Source organism: Balaenoptera borealis, assembly GCF_965194805.1.
Source record: "Balaenoptera borealis genome assembly, chromosome: 1".
Lineage (NCBI taxonomy): Eukaryota > Metazoa > Chordata > Mammalia > Artiodactyla > Balaenopteridae > Balaenoptera > Balaenoptera borealis.
This window is the reverse complement of record NC_138860.1, coordinates 26511295-26537737: the sequence shown is the minus strand read 5'-3', so window position 1 is coordinate 26537737 and position 26443 is coordinate 26511295. Positions and strand designations below refer to the sequence as shown.

Sequence of the window (26443 nt, the reverse complement as noted above, 5' to 3'; positions counted from 1 at the left end):
AAGATCCCACATGCCGCGGAGCAACTAGGCCCGTGAGCCACAACTACTGAGTCTGCGCGTCTGGAGCCTGTGCTCCGCAACAAGAGAGGCCGCGATAGTGAGAGGCCCGCGCACCGCAATGAAGAGTGGCCCCCGCTCGCCGCAACTAGAGAAAGCCCTCACACAGAAACGAAGACCCAACACAGCCAAATAAATAAATAAATAAATAATAATTAAAGGTGCTAATAATTTTTTTAAAAAAAATTAGACTTGGTCTTCATTTCTCGAATTACATTGTCACAGTTATAAATTTTTCTAATACTGGCTCTCAATTGAAAATAGACTTTGAAAAATCCTCCCTCTCTTTAAAGTCAGACCTGAGTGTTATTCATGTCTCTTCTCTTTGTCACACCCTCAGAGTCAGTCAATTTTCAAATTCTGCTAATTCTAGCTTATAAATATATTCTTCAGATCCCCCATCACAAGCCACCACCTGAATCTCCCGTCTTCAGGCTGCCACTGCCACCTCTTGCCTGGATTATGCATCATTCTCCCAATCTTGCCTACACACGGAAAAACTCATCGTGCCGTTCCTTTACTTAAACTCTTCAGTGATGTCCCATTTCCTGTCCCCCTCCCTTCCAACAAATATTTAATGAGTGCATCCTATACACCAGGCACTGTTACAGACCCTTCAGGTGAACTGAGATCCTCAATAAGGCCCCCATGGGTTGCTTGGTCTGGTCCCTGCATATTCCCTCATCCGCTGGTCACATCTGAATTTGTCAGTCTATTGATGTGAACTGCTTCCTGTTCCTTGAAGTCACCATTCTGTCCCTGGCCCCTATGTCTTTGTCTAGAATGCCTGCCCCTGTCTTAGCCAACTTTAACCCGCTGGATCCTTTAAAAGTCTAGGAGTCACTTCTCTGGAAGCCTTCCTTATCCTCTCCCACCACCCCTGCTCCTTACCACCACTTGAGGGTCCCTGCTCTGAACTTCTAGAAAGCCCTGTGCCCATTTACACTATTTTAGTTTTCATCTTCTATTACTGTGTTCTGTTCTGTGTCAGTTTCCTCAATTACACCTTGAGTTCCTGAAGGCAAGGCAAGGTCTTACTCATCTTTGTATTCCCCACGCCCACCCCAGTACATGATACCAGTAAGCATGCAGTGAATTTGTTAAATGACTTAGCAAATAGAGATGGCTGGGAGAAGACAAAGACCGTTATGATCCCAAAACATTTTAGATGAAAACTGATACTTGGGGATACTGATACGCTCAATCTGTGCAGATCGCATTTCTCTCATTGCTGTGGCTCCAGAGAACACTGGCAGCCAGTGGCATTATGTGTAAAACAGCTACAATCTCTTCTAACCAGGAGATCCCATGAGGGTGGCCTGGACTGTCCAGCTTTCTTCCATGGTCCACGTTCTTGAAGACTGTCAGGTGATAACATGTGTTTCGTAGCTTAACAAAACCCAGAAGAGGCAGCCATCAGCAACCCAGCATGTGAGCCACGACTTAAACTATAATACACACATCTCCTGGTAGGAGGTGCTGGATGAGGAGACAAAAACCCAAACAAACAAACAAACGAAACAAAAAACAGCCCCCACCCCCTGCTAGACACAAAACAGTCCCAGAACTCAACATCACAGTGAAAATCCTTAAACAGCAAAGTGTTATATGTGGTGCTGGTACGAAGGGAAATGGTCCAAAAAGTCCAAAGGATGACTTTATGTGGAGAGAAACAAAGGTAAGAAATTTCTGTTATGGTGGAACCCTGTGTAATTTTCCAGTTCTCCTTGTGTGAGGTTTGAAATGTTCTCATCTCAAACTGGCAATGCGTTGGCTTTCATGTTACTTTCTTTCCGGGGCCCATGGGACACACCTGAGGATTGGTGGTAGTTTCAAAATGGGTCTAAGGTTCTATTCCACCTCTGGTTTTGTCTCCAGCAAACCTCATTCATTCACTCAACAAATACAGACTGAGGAGTTTCTATATTACAGGCGCTATCCAGTCTTCTCTCATGCAGCCTACATTCTGGTACTTCCATCCCAAATAGCACATTTTAAAACTGGGGGTGCCCTAATGAGCAATAAAGCCAAAATGCAAAATTGATGCTATAATTCAAAATTTCTACATTTCCTTCTTTATCCAATTTCACAAAAGCCAATATTTGCACAGTAAAAAGGAACTGTCCCTCTTAATTAACCTCAAAATGTCCTTTCTCCCTCTTCACTACCTCTACCACAAGGGGCCGGTTTTAAGTGTGCAGGATGTATTTTCAGTGTTGGGGTGGCTACAAGCATGAACTGAGCAGGGACTAGACATGGGAGTTCCTCACTGATGCAACCGTCATACACAGCGAACAGCCGTCCCATCCGGGATGCCAACAGCGCCCTCAGTGAGGAACACTGCTGGTCTTTACACTATGTATGCTCGATTTAACAGAAAGGCAACCCAACGAAGTGTTACTGAATGCCTCCTGGGGTGTAAGGCAAAGTGCTAGGTACTAAAGGAGACACAGTAAGACACAACTGCCTGTATTCATGAAGCTCACAGCTGAGTGGAGAAGTCACCAAAAGAGCTGGAATAAGTGCCAAAGAAATATTAATAACTGCTGTAAGAGAGAGCTCAGAAGAAAAGATACTTTAATTTGAGAAATCAGCAAAAGCTTTATAGAAGACATGATGTTTGAGAGGGCCTTGAGGGGTGGATAATGTTAAGACAGGTAGAAATGGTGGGCAGACAGAGGGGAGCAACTGAGCAGAGAAAACGTCACGCACCAAGACATGTCTAATGGTAGGGAAAGAAATTTATTTTCTGAACAAGCTGGTATATAAAGGACTTATGGGGAGAATCCTCTCTTTGTTGAGAAGCCGCTTTGATAAGTACCATAGGGAAAAATATCTGAGTCTGCAGGGCCTGATGCTGAGCAGAATATTCTGTGTCAGGCAAGAGGAAGGATTTGCTTGTTGCTCCAGAGATGGAAAGAGAAGGACGTGAAATAAGCACCAAAAGACAGTGTTTTTTCAACTAAATGAAAAACAACCAAGGAGAAGAACTGGCAGCCAAGCCTAGAAAACAAGATATAAAGAGATTTCTTTGTTGTTTCTGAAAAGTCCAACTGTTTCCAATAGTTTTTCTGTTTGCTTGTCAAGTTACCTCTTTTTCAAAAAATTTAGTAAAACAACACCACCACCATCATTATCAAAAGGTAGCCATCTCTCAGCTCCCAAACTAAAGTTGAAATTGGATAGTGGTCCCCACTTCTTACCTGCCTTGAAGTCACATACGACCCAAGGAAAAATATCTAAATTCTATATACTGTTGACAGATATCCCAGTGTACCAACTACACTGATCCTAAAAATTGGAAATTCAGTAAGTGGCTGTATAAGAGACAGCTTATTCAGTTGAAAATCAGTTTGGACTGAGTCTTATCAAAGCCAAATCCCTGTCTACATAAAATATGGTACCTCTGAGTTCAGGTTTTATTGGCTGAGTGCTGCATAAATGCAATAAAAGCTTATGATGGTCTGTTTTCCTTGCAATAAATATCCACTTTAGCAAATTGGAAGGTAGAAGGAAACTGGGTTCTAAAAAGTGTAAATATCTATAACCCAGAATTCCGGGTAGTAATTGTGTCAACCCTGTCAGGATCGGGTTCAGCAGCCCTGGAGCAGCCCACCTGCAGCTGCCTTGCGAGACCTCGGACTTCTCAGAAGGCTCCTCATCAAAAGAGACTGGCTGGGCAGCCTGCAAAACTGCAAGAGTCAAGGCCAGTTCACTGCTGGAGGTCACACTTCCTGTCCCCTATTCCCTTCACATCTCTGCTTGGACAGTTACCCAGAGATGCTGATGCTGATAGGTTTGTAAAGGTCCAACGATAACCTGAAAGAGTAAAACTCGTTTGCTTTCTTAACATGAAGGTAGAAACGAGTCACCTCTGAAATGCAATTAGGGACCTTGGGAATAAGTAAGCCTTTGGGATCTCATTCACAAGCTGGGCTGCCCTCCCTGCCTATGGAAGGATGACCACTTGCAGAGATGCAAGGGGCCGCTGAACTGTCACATGCACAGAACACACACTCTGTCACACACACACACCTCTCCCACACACACATACAACAGGAACTATCATCATCCAGAAAAACGGTGATTAAAAAAAAAAGTTAGCTCATCTATAATCTGGGAGAGGTGATGGGTAAATCAGTCGCTGGGTAGAGGTGTTATACATCTGCTCCTTGGCAGAAGGACAATGAAAAGCTGCCCCTCAGGCACAACTGGCTTTAGGGCAGCGCCTTGCTGAGAGGGTCTCTGATGGAAAAGGAGGCCAGCCAGTGGGAAACACGGGTTCCTTACCTCCTCTCCGGCCTCAATGTCTCGGACTGCACGCAGTAAGAGGTGGGGTCCGTTGAACACAATTGAACAGTTGGGGTCACAGCTGTGATTGAGCAAAGACATACTGCAGGAAAGAAAAAAAGGAGAGACCATCGTGGCCCAGAAGATGGAATCAAATATCTAAACTTAACGACTACTGTGGGCAAAAGACACTTTAGCTTAGGGGCAGGGGGACAGGTAAGGTTGACAGTGTACCAGGGATTGAGTGCTCTAGGGCCACTAGCCCACTTCCTGTGAAGTGAAACGCTCCCCGAGACGGAGGCTCACTAGGGAAGTTTGTTAATAAAAACATTTTCTGAGTCCTTCGGGGGGGATGGGTGAGGGGAGGTAGTTGTCTCATTATACCAGCCAGTAAGGCAACCCAACATGAAGATGGGAGAAAAAAACTGACTTGCAAAGGAATAATTTCTGAGATAATGGGATACGGCAGTTAAAACCGCAGCCAAGACACCACTGAGCTTCCCACACAGGACCGCATTTGTCAATCTCCTTTGGAGGAACTGCCACCTTCACGAGAACATGCACAACTATGCTGAAGAATAATTAGGAGTACTTCCTCTTCAACAGAACGCTAGGTTATCTCGCTAACGAGACCCTCATGCATTCTGGGCCATGGCCAAGTCATTTTATTACCTTGGAGGCACATTTTTTTTTTCCATCTGGGGAGGGAATGGATTTAAGCTGCCACCACATTTACAGTTAGAAATAACTGTAAGTGAGCATCACCATGTAGAAACCACTTTCTTAGCACCTGAGCATGTTTATCAAATTTAACCATCACCATAATCTTCTGAGGATCATTTACTGATGAGGAAACTGACACATGGAAGTTAAATGACTTCCCCAAGGACACATAACTAGTAAATGGTGACTGAGTTTGAACCAGGTGGTCTGAACTCAGAGCCCATGCTCTGAACTAGTCTATGTTACTGCTTTTTGAGGACCCATACCATAGACATGTAGTTGATAACATGTGAAAAATAAGAAGCTGAATTCTCAGACTCACAGTTAATTATAAGAAAGACCCTATTTGTATTAGGACCCTAATAGCATGAAAACAAAAGGAAACTAGGAGTGACCCTGGAGTGCTTGTGGAAGGACAGTCTAGTAGCTCAGTGATTCAGATCACCTCAGAGATAGCTGGAGAGAACACTTCAGAAGGCCAGAGCCTGAAAGTGTTCTCGCCTCCTGGAGCAATGGGGCTCAGAGTATGCTAAGTCGAAAGACCAAATGAACCCAACTGGCGCAGTATGGCAAGTCTGGTGAAACGATCATGTGCATCAGCCCAGAAGGGTGGGGGAATAACAAAATCTCAGCCTGATGGTTTATTAGCACCCACAATCCCCAACTTTTTACCTCAAAGTTCCTGAGAACAAGAATTTAGATCTGAGGTATGCCTCTCTGTTAATACCATAGCATATAATGTGGTGATATAAAACGGTTTTTTTTTTTTTAACTTCACATTTTCCATTTTCTTGTAACTTATCATTAAGTTTCAAGCGTGGCTCTTGAACCAGCTGCTTGTAACAGCCTTTCTAACTACTTTTAAAAGGGTGGGGAGGTGGGTGGGAATTAAAGTTGCTTCTTCCAGTAAATGAAATGCCATCCACCATACCTAGGATACAGGCCAACACCAACTTCCTGCATCTCCGCATTACAGATGGTGAAAGAGTTGCAGATCACCTGTAAAAACAAGGGGGAGACAGGATTACCAGTCACCTAAGAAACTTCATAGGCAAGACAACAAAAATTTTCAAAATAAAATGTAGGATCCTTGGGACTTCCCTGGTGGCGCAGTGGTTAAGAATCCACCTGCCAGGCTCCCTGACTTCAGACTATACTACAAAGCTACAGTAATCAAGACAGTATGGTACTGGCACAAAAACAGAAACATAGATCAATCGAACAGGATAGAAAGCCCAGAGATAAACCCATGCACATATGGTCACCTTATCTTTGATAAAGGGGGCAAGCATATACAGTGGAGAAAAGACAGCCCCTTCAATAAGTGGTGCTGGGAAGACTGGACAGGTACATGTAAAAGTATGAAATTAGAACATTCCCTAACACCATACACAAAAATAAACTCAAAATGGATTAAAGACCTAAATGTAAGGCCAGACACTAACAAACTCTTAGAGGAAAACATAGGCAGAACACTCTATGACATAAATCACAGCAAGATCCTTTTGACCCAGCTCCTAGAGACATGGAAATAAAAACACAAATAAACAAATGGGACCTAATGAAACTTAAAAGCTTTTGCACAGCAAAGGAAACCATAAACAAACCAAAAGACAACCCTCAGAATGGGAGAAAATATTTGCAAATGAAGCAACTGACAAAGGATTAATCTCCAAGATTTACAAGCAGCTCATGCAGCTCAATATCAAAAAAACAAACAACCCAATCCAAAAATGGGCAGAAGACCTAAACAGACATTTCTCCAAAGAAGATATACAGATTGCCAACAAACACATGAAAGAATGCTCAACATCATTAATCATTAGAGAAATGCAAATCAAAACTACGAGATATCATCTCACACCAGTCAGAATGGCCATCATCAAAAAATCTAGAAACAATAAATGCTGGAGAGGGTGTGGAGAAAAGGGAACACTCTTACACTGTTGGTGGGAATGTAAGTTGATACAGCCACTATCCTCCACTATGGAGGTTCCTTAAAAAACTAAAAATAGAACTACCATATGACCCAGCAATCCCACTACTGGGCATATACCCTGAGAAAACCATAATTCAAAAAGAGTCATGTACCAAAATGTTCATTGCAGCTCTATTTACAATAGCCAGGACATGGAAGCAACCTAAGTGTCCATCATCAGATGAATGGATAAAGAAGATGTGGCACATATATACAATGGAATATTACTCAGCCATAAAAAGAAACGAAATGGAGTTATTTGTAGTGAGGTGGATGGAGTTAGAGTCTGTCATACAGAGTGAAGTAAGTCAGAAAGAGAAAAACAACTACCGTATGCTAACACATATATATGGAATCTAAGGGGGAAAAAAAAAAAAGGTCATGAAGAACCTAGTGGCAAGATGGGAATAAAGACACAGACCTATTAGAGAATGGACTTGAGGGTATGGGGAGGGGGAAGGGTAAGATGTGACAAAGTGAGAGAGTGGCATGGACATATATACACTACCAAATGTAAAATAGATAGCTAGTGGGAAGCAACCGCATAGCACAGGGAGATCAGCTCTGTGCTTTGTGACCACCTAGAGGTGTGGGATAGGGAGAGCGGGAGGGAGGGTGATGCAAGAGGGAAGAGATATGGGAACATATGTATATGTATAACTAATTCACTTTGTTATAAAGCAGAAACTAACATACCATTGTAAAGCAATTACACTCCAATAAAGATGTTAAAAAAAAAAAAAAAAAAGAATCTGCCTGCCAATGCAGGGGACACGGGTTTGAGCCCTGGTCCAGGGAGATCCCACACGCCGTGGAGCAACTAAGCCCGTGAGCCACAACTACTGAGCCTGTGCTCCAGAGCCCACGAGCCACAACTACTGAGCCCATGTGCCACAACTACTGAAGCTCATGTGCCCTAGATCCCATGCTCCGCAACAAGAGAAGCCACTGCAATGAGAAGCCTGCGTACCGCAACGAAGAGTAGCCCCCGCTCGCTGCAACTAGAGGAAGCCTGCGCGCAGCAATGAAGACCCAACACAGCCATAAATAAATAAGTAAATAATAGGGATGGAGCAGGAAAGAGAAAGAGAAATTTTAAACAATATGTGCCATGTGTTAGATTTACTTCTCTTCATTATTTTATTTATTTATTTATTTTTATAAATTTATTTATTTATTTTTGGCTGCGTTGGGTCTTCATTGCTGTGTGCGGGCTTTCTCTAGTTGTGGCGATCAGGGGCTACTCTTCATTGCGGTGCACCGGCTTCTCATTGTGGTGGCTTCTCTTGCTGTGGAGCGTGGCTTCAGTAGTTGTGGCTTGCAGGCTCTAGAGCACAGGCTCAGTAGTTGTGGTGCACGGGCTTAGTTGCTCTGCAGCATGTGGGATCTTCCTGGACCAGGGCTTGAACCCGTGTCCCCCTGCATTGGCAGGCGGTTTCTTAACCACTGCGCCACCAGGGAAGTCCCTGCAGTGTGTTATTTGAAATGTGCTGCAACCAGTTACCCAAAACCTTCTCTCTTACCTTGTCACTTAGAAACAGAATACAAAAATTATAAAATCTAAGCTGACTGGTTTTTTTTTTTTTTTTTTTTTTAGTTGACTGGTTTTTAAAAAGTAAATGATAGTAACGGTAAACATCAGGTCATGAAACCATGATGCTATCTAAGGCCAAACCAAAAACATTCATTTAAAAATCTATGTGTTGATAAATAATGCTTTTTTTTGGTGGGGGGGTACAAAACTAATTTAAAGCAAATTAAACTATGTATACCACTTGTTCAATGGAAAAATTAAAATTTTGTCCTTATGTTATATGAATATTATTGATTTTGCAAATGTATTTTACTATACAAGCCAGGTAATAAATAAAATAATCTTACTTAAGTAAAGTACTTTATCACATCCCATATCACAATATACTGGGACATGTGTCCTTCTAGACCCTGGTACATTCAAGTACTGCTTCCACAACTTTAAAAGTGTCTGTCACATTTCAAGCTGTGGTCACAAATAGTGTTCACTAGACATATAGAATACTCAGTATTGACTTGTCAAGGCTAAAATCAACATCAAGGCCAATGTCATAACTGAGGGAACAGCAATCATAAAATTGTGCTTCCTATTTTACATGTTTTCCAAGGTCAAACTACCAAATGTTAGCAAATGAGGATTCACAGAATGAAGCCCCTTTAGATAAAATGTTTGCTTTCTAAAATCCACCCATATTTTCATTTTTCTAAGGGCTTTACTCACAGCAGAACTTATTATATCTTCAACAATTGTCCTTGATAATCGAAAGCAGAACAGGAATGATATTCACAAATTTGCCCATTGTTCTTTCCCTGAGGACATCACCTAGCATTTCACCTCCTTATAAGTCATCTGATGAAAAAAGCACTTACTATAGATGTCTGCCAAGTATGTATAAAAATATAAAGCCCTGGAACATGATTTCCATTGTTTAATTTCCCTCCCACATCCTGAGGCTCAGAACTACTATGATATTCTTAAATAACTTACTATAGAATATTGTTGTAGGTTTCCATAGCTCTGACGTAGGAGTCTTTTCTGTTAAAAATTGTATTTAGTCATGCTCCTATCCAAAAAGTTTATTATCACAATGAATTCAACTTTTTTCCACAGAGCATACTTAAAGATTCTTTTGTTCAACTTGAATCTCTAAAAATGTTCTCTTACATGATAATCCAGTTTCACCATTCTCTTTCCATGTAACTGGAGCAAAAATCTACCCGTGGGCAGTGCCAGTATTCCTCACTGTAACTTTTCTGAGTTCCAGTACTAAATTCCTAAATGACGTATGCTAGGTGGTGAGTATCACCTGATTGAGGCTGAATCGAATATAGCAGAGTGCGCCTCCAATCAAGGTAACTGATTTTCCATCAAGTTAATGGAGAAAAGAAAACTGCAGAAAAATATTCCATGTGAAAGATAATACTGAACACTAACCAACTGCTTAATGTAATCCCCAAACGAAGGATGAATTCAAGTGTGAGCTGAGGTTATGCTCACTATGTAGAAATTAAGGTGAATATTCTTTCCAGGAGAAAATCTGGCAGGCGAGGGTTTGTCACACTGATCGTACTTGACATCTCAGGGACTGAAACCCCAGAAGCACATATTTCACATTAGAGCACGTGAAGTGTGCATGACTCATCTGCAAGCTGCACAGGCCTGCACCAGGGTGTTCTGGGGGCTACAGCATCTGGAGCTGTTTCTGGCGAGCAGTGGCCACAGATGCAGGAGCACCTCAGTGGGTCAATCCTTCTGTGGCTTCCCATGCCTACCCAATCCCTGGACACTGCCCAATGACCCACGTGAGCGGGAGCCAGGAAGCAAAGGACACCAGACTAGAGAGTCACAACTCTAGTTACGGAGTCCAGAGGATGCAAGAAACTAGGCTCTCAGGTTAGACAGTCCCTCTTGTGATCTCTCAAGGTGTGCTCCTTTATTTTCAGAAATATAGAAGCAAGTAAAAGAGAAAATAAACCATGGCTTCATTCCCACCCACACCCCAACCCTTTCTCTAAGAGGTAATCAGCCCTTCCCCGCTTCCACCAGCCACTCTTACAGACAGACAGATACACAACAGATGGGTGGGACTTCAATGCAAGGACACGATGTGATTATTTGTCCTTTCTTCTGGTACCATATTAAATTAAACAGCATAATGAATACATAAATGGTACTCTTCCCAGCCTCTCTCCTGACCAGGCGCCTGAGTTGGTGATGATAAAACACCGGCACGCACCCTGCACCACTTCAGTAGTGACCTACAGAGATTCGTAAGGGAAGACCCCCTTGTCCCATTCAGAGTTCATCAGAATGTGAAGAGGAGGGGATTTGGAAAGGCAGATTAAATACATCTTTTCTTCTATAATGCGTATTGCTGAAAGTAAAGTCTGATGGACTCTTCTTGGTTAGTTAGAGGGACTCCTTAGTAGGAAAGCAATATAGAAGCACGAGCTTTAAAAAGATAGACAAGCCCCGGGCGAGGGAGAGTGGCTGACTGCTGGGCTTGGATCTGGTCCTGGCCAAATCTTCCAGTCTCTTCCCGGCCTCTTCTGAAAAGTCTTCTCTCCTGGGAGGCCTCCGGTCTCAGCCAGCTGGGGAGGGAGACCCCTCGCCCTTTGCTCCTGCACGCTGTCCACATGCTCACGCCCACACTCGGCACACGATATTACAGCTATTTCTGTATACCTGACTTCCAAGAGAGTAGAACTTCTACTTTATTCTTTTTTTCCTCCTGGCTCAGACATGTCTGACACACTGCGTTCAAAAAATGTTTGTTTAATATCAGTGACTTTGTTAGCCTTTGTGACTTCTATATAGAATTGTTAATAAACCAAGGCAGGACTTCCCTGGTGGCGCAGTGGTTAAGAATCCGCCTGCCAATGCAGGGGACACGGGTTCGAGCCCTGGTCCAGGAAGATCCCACATGCCGCGGAGCAACAAAGCCCGTGCGCCACAACTACTGAGCCTGCGCTCTAGAGCCCGCGAGCCACAACTACTGAAGCCCGCGAGCCACAACTACTGAAGCCCGTGTGCCACAACTACTGAAGCCCGTGCGCCTAAAGCCCGTGCTCGGCAACAAGAGAAGCCACCACAATGAGAAGCCCTTGCACTGCAACGAAGACCCAATGCAGCCAAAAATAAATAAATAAATAAATTTATTTTTAAAATGTAAAATATAAAATTATTTAAAAAATGTATAAATAAACCAAGGCAATCATCACCGTACAGCCAAAAAAAAAGTTCTCTTAATGTCCTCCTCTCCTTCCCACTTTTCTCTCTCTCCCCATCTCCATTCCTTCCTACAACAAAGTCAGAGTTGTAGGAAGTCACAGTGACTTACACAGACTAGGTTCTGGAACTATAAGAAGATACAAGGTCAGAACCCTGCCCTCAAGGACTCTGAGACCAGCAGGGGAGACAGCTGTATTAGTCAGTTAACAACATGCGAACTGTACTAGTGCCCAGCAGAGGGGTCACTATCTCAGCTGGGGCAGGTCAGCGAAGGCTCACTGAAGAAGCAGTTGCCAGAGGAGGTACCTGGAGTCTGGAGTCACGAGTGTAACTCAAACTTCTTATTCCTTATGTGACACAGTGGGAAAATATCAACTTAATTATAAACTCTAAAAATCTGGTTCCTTAGATTGAGGAAAACTGGCATAAACCTAATACCTACACAGACCCCTTTGACTTTCAAAAGTTAAAGGTGGTGACATCTGATAATAGTAGCTATTACAAAGTAAACACCAATAAGTAAAAGGAATAGGGGTCTAGGGTTTTGACACAGATTGTAGAAAATACCCACCACATTTCTTTCTTGGTTTAAAAAGACTCACAAACCTCTAAAATGTCTCTTCTTCTCACTCCATGTTGTGGAGACGAGAAAAAAAGGCACAGCAGTATTAAAGATAGTAGTACCTAAAATACCATGATTTAATTGTTTTTGCTGAAGAGCCAGGAAGGATATACTTCAATTTAAAAAAAAGAAAGAAAGAAAGCAAAGAAAAAGAACCAGAAAGGAGATGCAGGAAGGGCTGAATGCAGGCCAGGGTGACTCTCGGGAGGACAGCCGCCTGGGTAGGGATGACCTCAACGCCTTCCTCCACCACTTGCTGAGGCTGTGTGAAAATCATACTACTGAGCTCACAGTTTTCCAGCACAGAAAAGCCTTTACTAAACCCAAATGTGTAGCCTGAGAGACATCTGACATTTCTGTGGTGCCCTTTGAAGGACTTCTCATCTTATCTTGTCTACTTCTCCAGCCCCTCACCAACAAGCTATTAGTACTTTAGCTTCATTTTAAGGACGAGGAAAAGCAAGCTAAGAGAAATCCATGTGCTATTCTCTGGTACATATTCACCAGCTCTCACAAAGGTAGCAGAATTTAGTTTGTCTTAGCAGAAAACTCAGGCCCGAAGGAATTATATACAGGACAGATTGGGAGAGGGGGTTAAGTGAAAGGCGAGGTCTGGAACAGTGTTGTAGCCGGGGCCTTCAGAATTGGAGATTTATTCACTCATTTATTAAGGGCTTATTATGCACCAAGGCACCGACAGCAAGGAGCAAAAACTACCCCTTTCACCACTTTGCCTGGTGATCCAAGTGAAATAAGAATGTAAAAAACGTCACATTTCTCTCCAGTTCTGACAAAGTTTGGCCTTCCTCAGCCAAAGATTATTTTCCTGACTATTGGCCGTATCTCTTTGCAAGTCAGTCTGTCAAAATCCAAGTTGCAATGACGCAGGGCAGCACTCTAATCTGTCTGCTCAATTTAGAAACACATGAGACCGCTGGTCTTCCACGGCCCTGGGTGGCGCACTGGCCCCCCCACCCTCTGATCATTCACACGAAGGATTGCTGGGGATTACTGAAGACCAGCTGGGAGACGTAAATTAAAATGGGTGGCCTTTGAAGTTTCCACTCTTCCATTGTCTGACTGCAGCCAGCCGCCCTTACCAAATTAGTGCCACAAAGAAAGGGATACTCGCTCCCCAATACAGGCTGGAAAGATCAATCAGCTACAAAAGAGCAAGCAGCTAAAGGAAGAAGGAGAAAATGAGGCCTTGATACCTTGTCACGTGACTGTCACGGTATTTGTAGGCATTCACACAGGGAAGGATCAGAGACAGAATATGGAGAAAACTCCTCCTTCCCACATGGCCCTCCTGCCATCTTCCTCCCAAATAAGTATGATCGTGGTCTCTTGTTTCATGGATGCCTTCTGCCTTCCCACCTGATCACATTTAAAAACATAGGGAATCTGTATTTTTTATGTGGGGTGAAATGTGCTAAATTATGTGTCTGCATTTCTACACTATTGGCCAATTAGTTTAGATTAGGAAAAGCCAGAAATAAAAGAGCAGAATTTACCAGAAAGCTATAAACCTGAGGAATTGTGCAGATTAAGTGAGATAATACATGCAGGCCTCAGAATGGCTCCTGGCACACAGGAAGCTTGGTAAATAGTAGCGAGATCATTATTATTACCCAGTTCATCAACTATAAGACAAACTCGGTAATTAGTAAGATGCACCATTATATTTTGCACCACTAAGAAAAACCACTAACAAACTATATTATGCTATTAGTCGTAAAACAGATTCCAATTTCAGAGATGTGAAAGTGTGAAAAATATGAACCTTGGGATTAATGAAATACAACATCACTATGTACAGCTCCAGGTTCCCGGAGGAACGTAAATAGAGGTCTATACAGCTGGTATTGGAGGACATACAGGACGTCTGTGTCAGCACGGCCACATCAGGCCCTGAGCTCTGACCTCTCAGAACCCCTCCCACTAACAGACTGGGTTGGCTCTGGGTTGGGTGACTCTTAGCATCACCCAAAGGCATTCACCACTGTCAGTTCATTGTTTTCACCATCCTCTGAATCAGTCATCATAAAACAGACTATCATAAGTCACTCAAAACCCAAAGTACAATCCCGGTATGAAGTTACATCACTTGAGTCAAGTCAACGGTCTTGCCAAATTTGGCTATGCTCTGGAGGTGACCTAATGCACATATGTTCCCACTATCTTCTTTCCATACTCAGTTAAGCAGTGCAATTTTCCCTGGAATGGAATTTAAATTAGTTACTTTAAAACCCAAGTTCACATTTTTCCCCACCTACCACATAGCTCCCTCTAAATAACCAAGTGAAAGCGTTTATGAGGATACATTGGGTAGAGACACTGCAGACGGATTTCAAAGTCACTCATGATTATCCTGACAAGTCATACAGATAGGTATTGTATGCTCCGGAATCTTAGCTGGCTATTTTTCAAGGAGAGTACTGGCCTTCAAGACAACACGTAAGGAACTGAAGAAAGATATACAAAGACGTATACAGAAACTACACAGGACCTGAAGAAAAACAGGGCATGTTGTTTCTGCAACACCCTTGTTACCTAAATGCCAAGGAGTGGGTAATCGTTTATAGCACCAGCCAGAGTCTTTGGTGGCCAAGAGCCCACTGCATTCCTTGGTTATACAAGTATCTGAGAGTAAATTGTCCACTCAATGTTCATTTTATCACAATTTTCATATACTCTTCAGATATCTTTTTAAGAATATTTTTTCATGACCATAGACAAATCCTAACTATTAAAAATCAGATTATCCTGCCTGTGGTCTGGCCATTAAAACTCCCCACTTCCTTTGCATTGTCCTTTATAATGATCACTCTCAGAGTTGCCTCCACAAAGAAGAAACATCCGAACTTCCTAATTTGTGAGATTCAACAGTCCACCCTCATGATCACAAAAGAGTCAAGTTTTCCTTTTCTTAAGTTATACAGATTTAATTAGATTTTTTAAAATAAAAAATAAAATTCCAAATGATTCTTTCTTTCCCTCCAGCCTTATTTTGCATATACTCTCTCCTCATTTTCCAGCAACATCTAAATGCAAAACAAAACATATTCACTAAAGGAAACAGATTTTGATAATTAAAGCAAATATAAATGAATTTGCATATGTGAGGTTTCCAACTTTGAATTCACAGACAATGAATAGCATAACAGTCCAACTGAGAATTAATCTGAAGTTTGTGGAAAAAAATTAGTCAAGTTATCAATGGCAGGAAAAGAAATTTGGTTTCAAAGAAAATAACACACAAATATCCCTAAGTGAAGATTATTACTGTAAAGCGTATCTGAAACGGAAAAATAAACCAAAGCATTATCAATAAAAGAGAAGTTCAAAAAAACTGAAATGCAAGGATCATTTTAGGAAATGGAGCAAAAATGAAATAGAAAAGTAAAAGGCATGAAAAGAAGATTAAGGAAACAGTAAGTTGACAATAAACAAGTTACAAAGACTCACAGTAAAGAGAAGTATGAGAATTACTGATTGCCAGTATGTATTTGGCTTGTCATGAAAAAAATAAAAGATTGACAAGGATAGAAAAAAGATATAATGATTTTACATGGCTGCCTGATAATAATTCAGTCCAGTAAGTCAGAGAGTTTATTTTCAGAAGCAAATCAATAAAGAGGCAGCTTATAGGTAAGCAGGGAGAGTATTGGGTGATGGGCACCACTGTTACCATTGTTCTACTGAGCAGGTTGTGATACAGGCTCCCCAGATGCTCCTGCTAATGACTAAAGGTAGGTGTCCCTCCCTGCTTCCACCATGGCTAGCATTCTGTGCAAAAGAAACACTGAAAGTCGACATGCTCTAATGATATGTTTCGTAGTATAGTGTAGACAGAGCAAGTTTTTACTAAGCTAAAGGCAGATAGAGCATTGGCTACACACAACAGCAGAGGGGTGTAAAAACTCTTCCTAAATGAGCCTCAACTCCCCAAATGCCCTCAACCACATATAGAGTGTCATGTCCCAACCAAAGCCTTCTTAATATATCCAACTACCTTTCCTTACGCAGGGGTCAGCACATACCTAGACGCTATATCAAGGTGAAGACTAAATATCTTTAGTTTTAGTAAGGCACTAGGATCAAAACAGAAAGGCAGTTATCAGATAGAGTAGGTAGCAATTAGAGGCTGAGCAGGAGGCTATAAGAATCTAAAACAAAGGAACTTGGTAGGCATGTAATCATGAAATCCCCAAAACATCCCAGAAAGTGATAAAAATAAATACCTTTGGGTAAAGTGTTGTTTCCCCAAAGAGGAATTCAAGATAGTTAGACCTCTTTGGTCATAATATAAACTATTATATCAGTGTATTAGGAGAAAGAAACAAAGTAAGGTGAGATTTTTTTTTTCTTCCATATTTAAATTTACTACATTGGGAAACTTGTCTACACATTGATATACTGGACTCCAACTATAAGAAATCTTTAAATAAACTAAAAATATTTTTCAGGATATTAGTCTGAGCAGAGGAGGTAGGGATAGAAAATTTAAGAAAACTAGCTCACATGTAGGGTTCAGTTTTAAAGAACGAACAGCAAAAATAACAAAAACTCTGCTTATAGTTTCTGAATTATATTCTGTGATTAGTTTGTGGCCTGTTCTTCAACCACAGTACTACACATCACAAATGAAGCCTAGAAGCTCAACACCAAGTAAGGTTAAAATGTGTTCAGTAAATTGTACCTACTAAGGCCAAGAGAACTTCAGAAACATTTTCAACAATGATTTTTGTTGAAATTTTAAAAAAGATTTTCTGTTTAATGTTTTTGGAACGCAATAATCCTCTTTACCTTGAATAATTAAAAATAAAAGAGCTAATGGATGTAATACTGATCTCGGGTGGCCTCGGCCTGCAGCGGCTTGAAGCAGGGTTTCAGTTCCCGGCCAGAGATTGAGGTTGGGTCGCGGCAGTGACAGAACCAAATCCTAGCCATTAGACCAGGGGTCAGTGACAAGGCCCTGGCCCTTCGGCTTTGCAGAAAAGAATCCCCACAAAGATGGAAAGTTGTGAAACAAGTGTTTATTAGGAGAAAAACAGAGTGTAGTACGTGTGGATAGACACACGGGCAGACTCAGGGAGAGAGTCGCGCCCTCGTGGTAGTTTAAATCACTTATATGGGTCGTTTCTTCTGGGTTTCCTTTGGCCAATGATTTTGATTTGCCTGGTTCAGAGTCCGTATTTGGTCATGTCTCAGGATCCTCCCATGTGTGCGCGTGCATCTCTCAGCCATGATGGATTCTATCGAAGAGGCTTATGGGTAGTTGCATCACTTACTATGGGGTGGCGCCCCCTCCCTTTTTGATCTCCAAGGACCTTTCTAGTCGGGAAGGTCTTCTTGACTTCAAGAATGATAAATATGTGGTCTCTTTATCTTCTATCTGGGCAGGGCCCAGCCTCCTCTCTCAGTTGTCTTGCTATTCTCATCTTGGAGTATCGGTCCACAGGAAACCAATCTCCAATTGCTTTCCCGGGGCAGGGGTGGGGAAGGGGGGGTGGACAGACAATCTACCTTCTGCCTCAATACTTTTAAGTGAAAAGAAACTAACATGTAGCGCATTAGGCATAATACCTTTACATGTTAATGCACGGATGTGATTAAATCAGAGATAAGTGGTCAAATCCTGAGAGATCCTGTAATTAGGAAAAGTATATTTCTCCTTAGTCTTTACACATTTGCCCTGGTATAAATACTTGTAGTGGTCACATACTGCTAATCTTTCCCAGACAAGTGTTTTAAAGATGCTAGGTAAAATGCAGTTGGGTAACTCTTTTCCTGAGTTGCTGTTCAGTGGCAATTAAATAAATCAAAGATGCAGATCAAATGAGACAGATACAGGAGTCAATGTAGAACCAAGGCAAAAAGGTAAGCTAAGGAAAGTGGTAGATCATTCCAAATTCAATGACCAATCAGGTCATATCTCTGTATCACCTCTCACATTCATCCTTTTCTTCCCATTTCCACTACTTCTTGGACCTTCACGATCTTTTGCTTGCAACTTTCCAAGGTAGGCTCTCTGCATCCCCTCCCCCTCATCTTTTTCCAATCCATTCTTTAAACTTCACCAGATAAAGAGAAATATGAGATCCACCTCGTGGCTGCAGAATAAAGACAAAATTCTTTAGCATGACATTAAAGGTCCTCAATCTAGCCTCCTCCCTCCTTTCCACCACACCCAGCCCTCACTGTCTGTTTCAGTTACACTGGTCTCTTTGTCATCCCTCAGTTGTGTCCTGTACTCAGGTGGTGTTACGTTTTTGTTAACAGTGTTTCCTCTTTAAACAAATTCTTCCATCACGATCTAAGTTGCTCATAATTTTATTCATCCTGCAAGATCCAGCTTAAATGGCACCTCCTTCAAGAAGCTTTCTTATAACCTATTAATTTTATTTCTCTGTACTCTCATAGCACTTTATTCATACAGCATTTATCACATTCTACTTTGAATTGAAGCTAATTATGTAAAATCAATCTCTATACTAGACTATAAGCAACTGAATACAACGAGTTACATCTCTTAAGCACTTTGTGGCATTTATTTGCTAATATGTCTTTTCTATTTCAATAATCCATAAATTTCTTGAGGTCATGATCCACACCTCCCTTTAAAAATATTTTAAATAAAAAATTAAATATATATTTAAAATATAAATATAATACTTAATATAAATCTATGTCAAGGTTCCATTTACCCACTGAATTAACAGAAATTACCTAGAACTTCCCATATTGGTAGAACAGTACAATAGCTTTTGTACCCCCCCATCTCACTCATTCCCTCTCCATCTTCCAGTGATAATTACAATCTTAATTTTGTGTTTCTTATTCCCTTGTTTTTATGATAGTTCATTCCATATGCATGTATCCCTAAACAACATATTGTTTATTTTTGCACGCTTCTGGTTTCTTATGAACAGAATCATACCACGTTTACGGTTGCAACTTGTATGTGTTTGTTTTTGTTTTTTTGGTTCAACATTATGCTCCTAAGATTCGCATGCATTGACGCGTGTAGCCGTAGTACATTCATTTTCACTACTTAAGAGAACCTCCTGCAAAGGAGCTCTGGGAGGCACATATGTGAAAAATGTCCATAGTAACATCCTTTGTAAATGCCAAAACTGCAAATGACCCAAGTGTTCCTTATCAGGAGGCTATGCAAATAAATCATGATATTTTCTACACTTGCACTTACTAATGTGTCTGGTATACAGTAAGCCTCCATGAGTATTTTCTGAATAGATAAATAGACTTGAGGAAAGAAATACAACTGATTCACCATGGCCTCCTCCTCAGAGCCCAACACATGCTCAGAGGCTCAGTAAATATTTGAGATATTCATACACAAAACCATGTTAGCCCCTGAGGCTGGCACTGGAAAATACTCATAAACTGACAACTCAGATAATCTGCGCTGAGCAAGTGAGAGAACAAAATGGAAACTGTGACGTGGGAATGCCTACCACAAGCTAGGCGGACGGAGTGTTACCTTTGATAGTGTTAATTCTACCTGCTTACTTTTGAGTTCCCACAAACCACTGTGGTTCATAAGTATCCCTCTCTCCCTCTGCAACCCTCCTTCTCCCCCACCTCCTCTATCTCCTTTGCTACTCCCTTCCTCTCGATGAATCTGCTCTGGTATACCTGGGAAGGATTTAGGGATGGTGGTAAGAATTGACTTTCAAATTTCCCTTCTCTGCTGACCCATCTCAAGCTCTGACTCAGTCCAATGATAATTACATTCTGTTGGGCAATGATTTGTCTCTCACTATGTCACCGTTTGAACGTTGTGTACCCATTTTAAGGCAGTTGAGCTACCCTGCTTATTTCCTTTTTAACATATTTGATGTCAGCTCTTGAGCAAAACCAACCCCCTAGAAAAATGATCACCATCCCAGCATGCTATTAGTCTATTTCTCATTTTACTGAAATAGAAACTAATCCTCAGGATAACACGGCCAGTAAAGATGCCAGGGAAGACAAATTACACCAAACCAGATGAGTATGTGTTTATCTGCAGCGCTTAGTCAATTACTTTCAAAGAATTGGTATAGAAAATAATGAAAAGGAATTAAAGCCAAGACTTTAAAGACAGTAAAGACTGTCAACTACAGACAAGTTTTTCCATGAATTTGAGTATTATTAACAGAAGTTCATCTCACTTTGAGTTGCCTTCATCATTTTACCATGGTCATAATTTAGACCTGACTATTTAGCCAAAAAAAAAAAAAAAAAAAAAGGCAGGGGTGCCTGTGGAAAGAAAGGAAGGGAAAAAGCCATTATTCTGACACACTAGATATACAAATAAATGCTACACATCATCCTTTCCTTCACTTCTGCTTCGTCATTAAATCTCCCTCCTCCCCCTTTCCCATTGCTCCACTAGGCTCACTTCCTCTTCCACACTTCCCTTGCCTCTCTTGATAAAGACCCTTGGAAGGGGTTAAAGAGTGGCCAGTCCTTACTCTTTAACTTCAACTTTCCTCTGGGCAAGGCTTTTCCTTTCTAATTTGAGTTATGATTTCATTGCAAATAATTCAACTCTTTCTATTACACTCTGGATCTTTCCTAGGGTTGCTATATTTCTTACATGTGCTTTAGCTAACGCACACCCTCTGCTCCCGATATATTGCTACTATATTTGGGTAGGTTCAAAATCCTTCTTCAAACAAAATATATCTGTCATATAAACACTGTCTCCTCCACATACTTCAGTCAAATCTAGTAGCTTCCCTGACCTTTTTGTCTGACTCTCCCAGAAATCCTCCTCATCTACTCTCTTAGTTAGCCTGCTAAATGCAGGATATCTGGAAAAGTCATAACTTACCTTTCTAATTACTTTCTCTCTCAAAGCCTTAGGAAGTAATAAGGGAAATCTTTACTTTGGATTTAATTTCACTCCAAAATGTAGAATTGTGTGGTTAGGTAAAAATGACAGGATTCCTGCCAAAAAAAAAAAAAAGGGCCAGTCTAATGACAGAGTTCACAACAGCCAAGGTAGGGGCTCTTGATGTAATTATTACAGAGACTTTAGGAAAAGAAGGGAAACTAATATTCTGAATAGCTACAGTGAGTCAGGCACTACGTGAGGTGCTTTCACTCATCCTTTTACTTATACAAAAGTTGGGAAAAGTTAATATCAACCTCACTTTACAGATGAGGAGACTAACGCTTAGAAAGGCCTAATACCGGTGTCAGGATTTGAATCCAGAGTTTTCTGATCCTCACGTTCTGAAGCAGGACAAGTTAAATTTGATGGCATCTTAAGAGGGGTGCGTGTAAAAGTATGAAATTAGAACACTCCCTGACACCATACACAAAAATAAACTCAAAATGGATTAAAGACCTAAGTTTAGGGCCAGACACTATCAAACTCTTAGAGGAAAACATAGGCAGAACACTCTATGACATACATCACAGCAAGATCCTTTTTGACCCAGCTCCTAGAGACATGGAAATAAAAACAAAAATAAACAAATGGGACCTAATGAAACTTAAAAGCTTTTGCACAGCAAAGGAAACCATAAACAAGACCAAAAGACAACCCTCAGAATGGGAGAAAATATTTGCAAATGAAGCAACTGACAAAGGATTAATCTCCAAGATTTACAAGCAGCTCATGCAGCTCAATAACAAAAAAACAAACAACCCAATCCAAAAATGGGCAGAAGACCTAAATAGACACTCTCCAAAGAAGATATACAGATTGCCAACAGACACATGAAAGAATGCTCAACATCATTAATCATTTAGAGAAATGCAAATCAAAACTACAATGAGATATCATTTCACACCGGTCAGAATGGCCATCATCAAAAAATCTAGAAGCAATAAATGCTGGAGAAGGTGTGGAGAAAAGGGAAAACTTTTGCACTGTTGGTGGGAATGTAAATTGATACAGCCACTATGGAGAACAGTATGGAGGTTCCTTAAAAAACTAAAAATAGAACTACCATACGACCCAGCAATCCCACTACTGGGCATATACCCTGAGAAAACCATAATTCAAAAAGAGTCATGTACCAAAATGTTCATTGCAGCTCTATTTACAATAGCCAGGACATGGAAGCAACCTAAGTGTCCATCATCGGATGAATGGATAAAGAAGATGTGGCACATATATACAATGGAATATTACTCAGCCATAAAAAGAAATGAAATAGAGGTATTTGTAGTGAGGTGGATGGAGTTAGAGTCTGTCATACAGAGTGAAGTAAGTCAGAAAGAGAAAAACAAATACAGTATGCTAACACATATATATGGAATCTAAGGAAAAAAAAAAAAAAAGGTCACAAAGAACCTAGTGGCACGACGGGAATAAAGACACAGACCTACTAGAGAATGGACTTGAGGATATGGGGAGGGGGAGGGGTAAGATGTGACAGGGTGAGAGAATGGCATGGACATATATACACTACCAAATGTAAAATAGATAGCTAGTGGGAAGCAGCCGTATAGCACAGGGAGATCAGCTCGGTGCTTTGTGACCACCTAGAGGGGTGGGATAGGGAGGGTGGGAGGGAGGGAGATGCAAGAGGGAAGAGATATGGGAACATATGTATATGTATAACTGATTCAGTTTGTTATAAAGCAGAAACTAACACACCATTGTAAAGCAGTTGTACTCCAATAAAGATGTTTAAAAAAAAATTAAAAAAATTAAAAAATAAAAAAAAAGAGGGGTGAAGGCTTGACAACACAACGGCACACAATGCAGGTGGCTGCAAAGTCTGCTCCCACATTCCTCCCCACCTTCCCTCCTAACACTTGCCATAAATCTCCCTTCCCCCAGCCATAGAGAACATAGTACTGTTCTCTAAAGTGATGTACTGATGAATGATTCTGTGCCTTCCCGCAGGTTGTTTCCTCTGTCTGAAATGCCCCTTCTTCTTTCTTCATCTACTCATCTCCTATTCCAGACCCCAGCTCAAGGGTCACCTCCTTCAGGAAGCTTTTCCTCACCTGGTTCCAGTCTGATTTAGATGTTCCTCCTGCATAGCAAGGTACACACCCCTCCAAAGCACTTATCCCACTGGACCATAATTGCTCATTTATTTGATGGTTTCCCCTAGTAAGTTATAAAGTTACTCCTGGAGGGGAGGAGCCACATCTTATTCCACTTTGTATCATTAGCATATAGTGAATGCCTGATACATCAAGGAAGAAAACTGGGACAACTGGACAGAAATCAGAGGGTAGTCCAACTGGGATACGCATACAGAAAATCTGTAAGAGCTGGACTGTCCATCTCATGAACCACCGTTCAAGCAGAAGCTAGATAATAACCCATCATGGGTGGTAAAGAACTCCTAACACCACGTGTGGAGTGGTGCAGGTGAGCTAGCACACCCATTCTAGTTCAGATGGTCTGTGGTTCCTGACGACTCCTAACCAAGTTCTCCGATGAAGATGAGTTGACATCTCAGAAGCTACCGCGGCACAATAACAAGAAGACAGACACAGCAGTCAGAAAACCTGGGTCCTAGCCCTGACTCTAATGCGTGGCTTTAGGGAGATATGTCATTTCATCTCACTTTCCCCATTTATAAAATCAAAGGTGAAAAGAGTTGGGTAAAGGTGACCAACTGGATGGCCTCTCAAATGCCTTCCTACTCAGAGAAAGACTTCCTGTTTGTTTTCCCATCATTTGCTGTGTTCTTATGCGACATATTGATACCAGGGCCCAAAGCCCTCTGCCCATCTACCTTGCACCAAAACTTTTTTCTCTGTCTGATGGCTCTTTTTCTAAACAATAAGGTATGATATGCATAGAAAAAAACTGAGTAAAACCTACGTATTTTATTTGAGTGCACTGGACAGGATGACTTCTGGAAAAAAAGTTAATAAAAGGAATGCAGGTCAAATCCAAGTTCAAAGGGAAATTGGTATTGACTTTCAAAATTTAATCAGCTGCACTACAGTAGACACTTAGTATTCATGAATTTTACACTTGCATATGTAATGCTGAAGGTACATGATACATGATCATTTTTAATTTTATTGAGAAAGATATTTGACTCCTTGCTCTAAGGCTGATGTCCACAGGAAAAGGTCCATTACCTAGTGACTGATTCATAGGCTCTATTATTCTTGGCTTTTGTAATGAAAGCAAAAACTTGGGTAAAATGGAACAAACTTTTTTCTGTCTGAAAATGATCCTGACATGAAAATTAATTGATAGTGTTGGTGACAGAAGTGAATCAGTCTAAAGAATAGCCAGAAATTAGCTTTATAAATTACTTTAATCCTGAATTTATGGAATCATTACATATCTGGGTTACTTAACTTTTTCAATTATACTTTACATTTTTCAGGGAGAGAAAAGGAGAATTACATGTTATATGGCATTTTTACATTTGGAGATTTGTAACTGCCCTGGGACATATTCCATATGAATGCCAAAGGTCTCCTCTGTGGTATTTAGCCCCTTAAAATGGCAACAGTAAGAAAAAAAATTCCCCCCTCCCAAATCAACTCAGTTTAGTGAAATGCTACCAGATGTCTTTGAAAATTACTGAGGGAAGGCAGAGTTAGATAAGGTTTAAGTGTTTGTAGGTATCTGAAAAGAACTGAAGATAATCACAAACTAGGGTTCATTATCTACTCAATTTTCTCTCAGGCACTACAACAAAGAAGTTTCAAATGCTTCTTTGCAGAGCTGCACAGGCTCATTCTAAACTGAGTCAACCCTGATTTCTAAGAACATAATTTTCAACCAAATGATTTTCTTGAGTTTGAGCTGCACAGGCTCATTCTAAATTGAGTCAACCCTGATTTCTAAGAACACAATTTTCAACCAAATGATTTTCTTGAGTTTTCCACTTTCCCCCCATCAGCTGGCTAAGAGAAGATATCTGGGTTATAACTTCATTTTTAAAGGGAATGAGTCTTTAGAGAACACTTGATCTTGTCAGCATTTTGGATCTAAATTTCCTTCTCATCCTTTCACCCTACAGTATCAGCTTGCATAAGACACAAAGTAAGACACACAGCTGTGAGCATACAAGATGGCTAAGGAGGGCAAAGCAGACAAGTTGCTAATTAGCTCTCCAAACTGGACACTCAAACATAGAAATCATCCTTCTCTCCTACCTGATATTTCTGGAAGAGTTTATGTCAGTAATGGAAAACTTAAATGCTGTCATATAATTCTACTTTTTTTCCCACTGTAGCTCTGAACAATGTTCTGGCTGTTAAGATGCATGACCTATTGCAGTAGTTTTCACACTGTGCCCTCAGGAACCCCTGGAGCCAAGGAGAGAGAGGAGGTAGAATCAGGAGAGGTCCCATGTCCCCTAAATCCATTTTACTACAATTAATCTTTATTATGAGAATGTAAGCTCCATGAAAGCAAGGATATCTATGTGTTTTCTTCACTGACATATTCAACAAAAACTTCTGAGTGTACAAGCGAAAGGATGGATGAATTGTATGCTTAAGATACCCGGACACTGTTTTGGTTGGTCTTCACAGCCACCCTCTGAAGCAGGTACAGTGGATATCCTCCTTTTACAGATGAGGCACCCAGGCAATGTAGTTTCAGAGTCTCAATTCAATCAAATACTACACCACACTATACAGCCTCCCACGTGGCCCAGCAGCTTTTTTTCATCTACTTCACAGAAGCTATTTCCCAGCACTAGACTAAAGAACGGGTGGGTGGTAGAGAAAAAATATGCCTCAAAACCATTGACTTCGAGGTGAGATCCAAAGGCTGCAAGTAACAAATCTCACTGTTGCTCTGTTTTTACCACTACCTTTGGGACTTTAAAGCAAGTGGTTGAATTTCTCACTGCTTTAGGTTCCCTCATCTCTCTTCATCATTTACCTTGCAAGGTTACCATACACGAAGTGATTAGAGAATCCTGATGTTGTCAGAAATACAATATTGCTAACATTGGTTCCAGAACTGTGAAACAAGGGGAAGGACTAGGTGATCACTACACTCCTTCTAAAGTTCAATGCCTCCATGATTAAAAGACTTTGTGCA

At 41.1% G+C, this 26443-nt stretch overlaps 1 protein-coding gene across 1 annotated transcript in view; it reads right to left on the bottom strand.

Moving 5' to 3' along the window:
* SMYD3 (SET and MYND domain containing 3) overlaps nt 1–26443 on the bottom strand; it is a 714015-nt gene that overhangs the window by 162944 nt on the left and 524628 nt on the right. The window contains exons 6-7 of the mRNA XM_082341269.1: nt 6002–6069; nt 4348–4450 (exon numbers count right to left, since the gene is read on the bottom strand). Of these exons, the coding sequence (XP_082197395.1) occupies nt 4348–4450; nt 6002–6069 (171 nt within the window). The remainder of the gene's footprint in view (nt 1–4347; nt 4451–6001; nt 6070–26443) is intronic.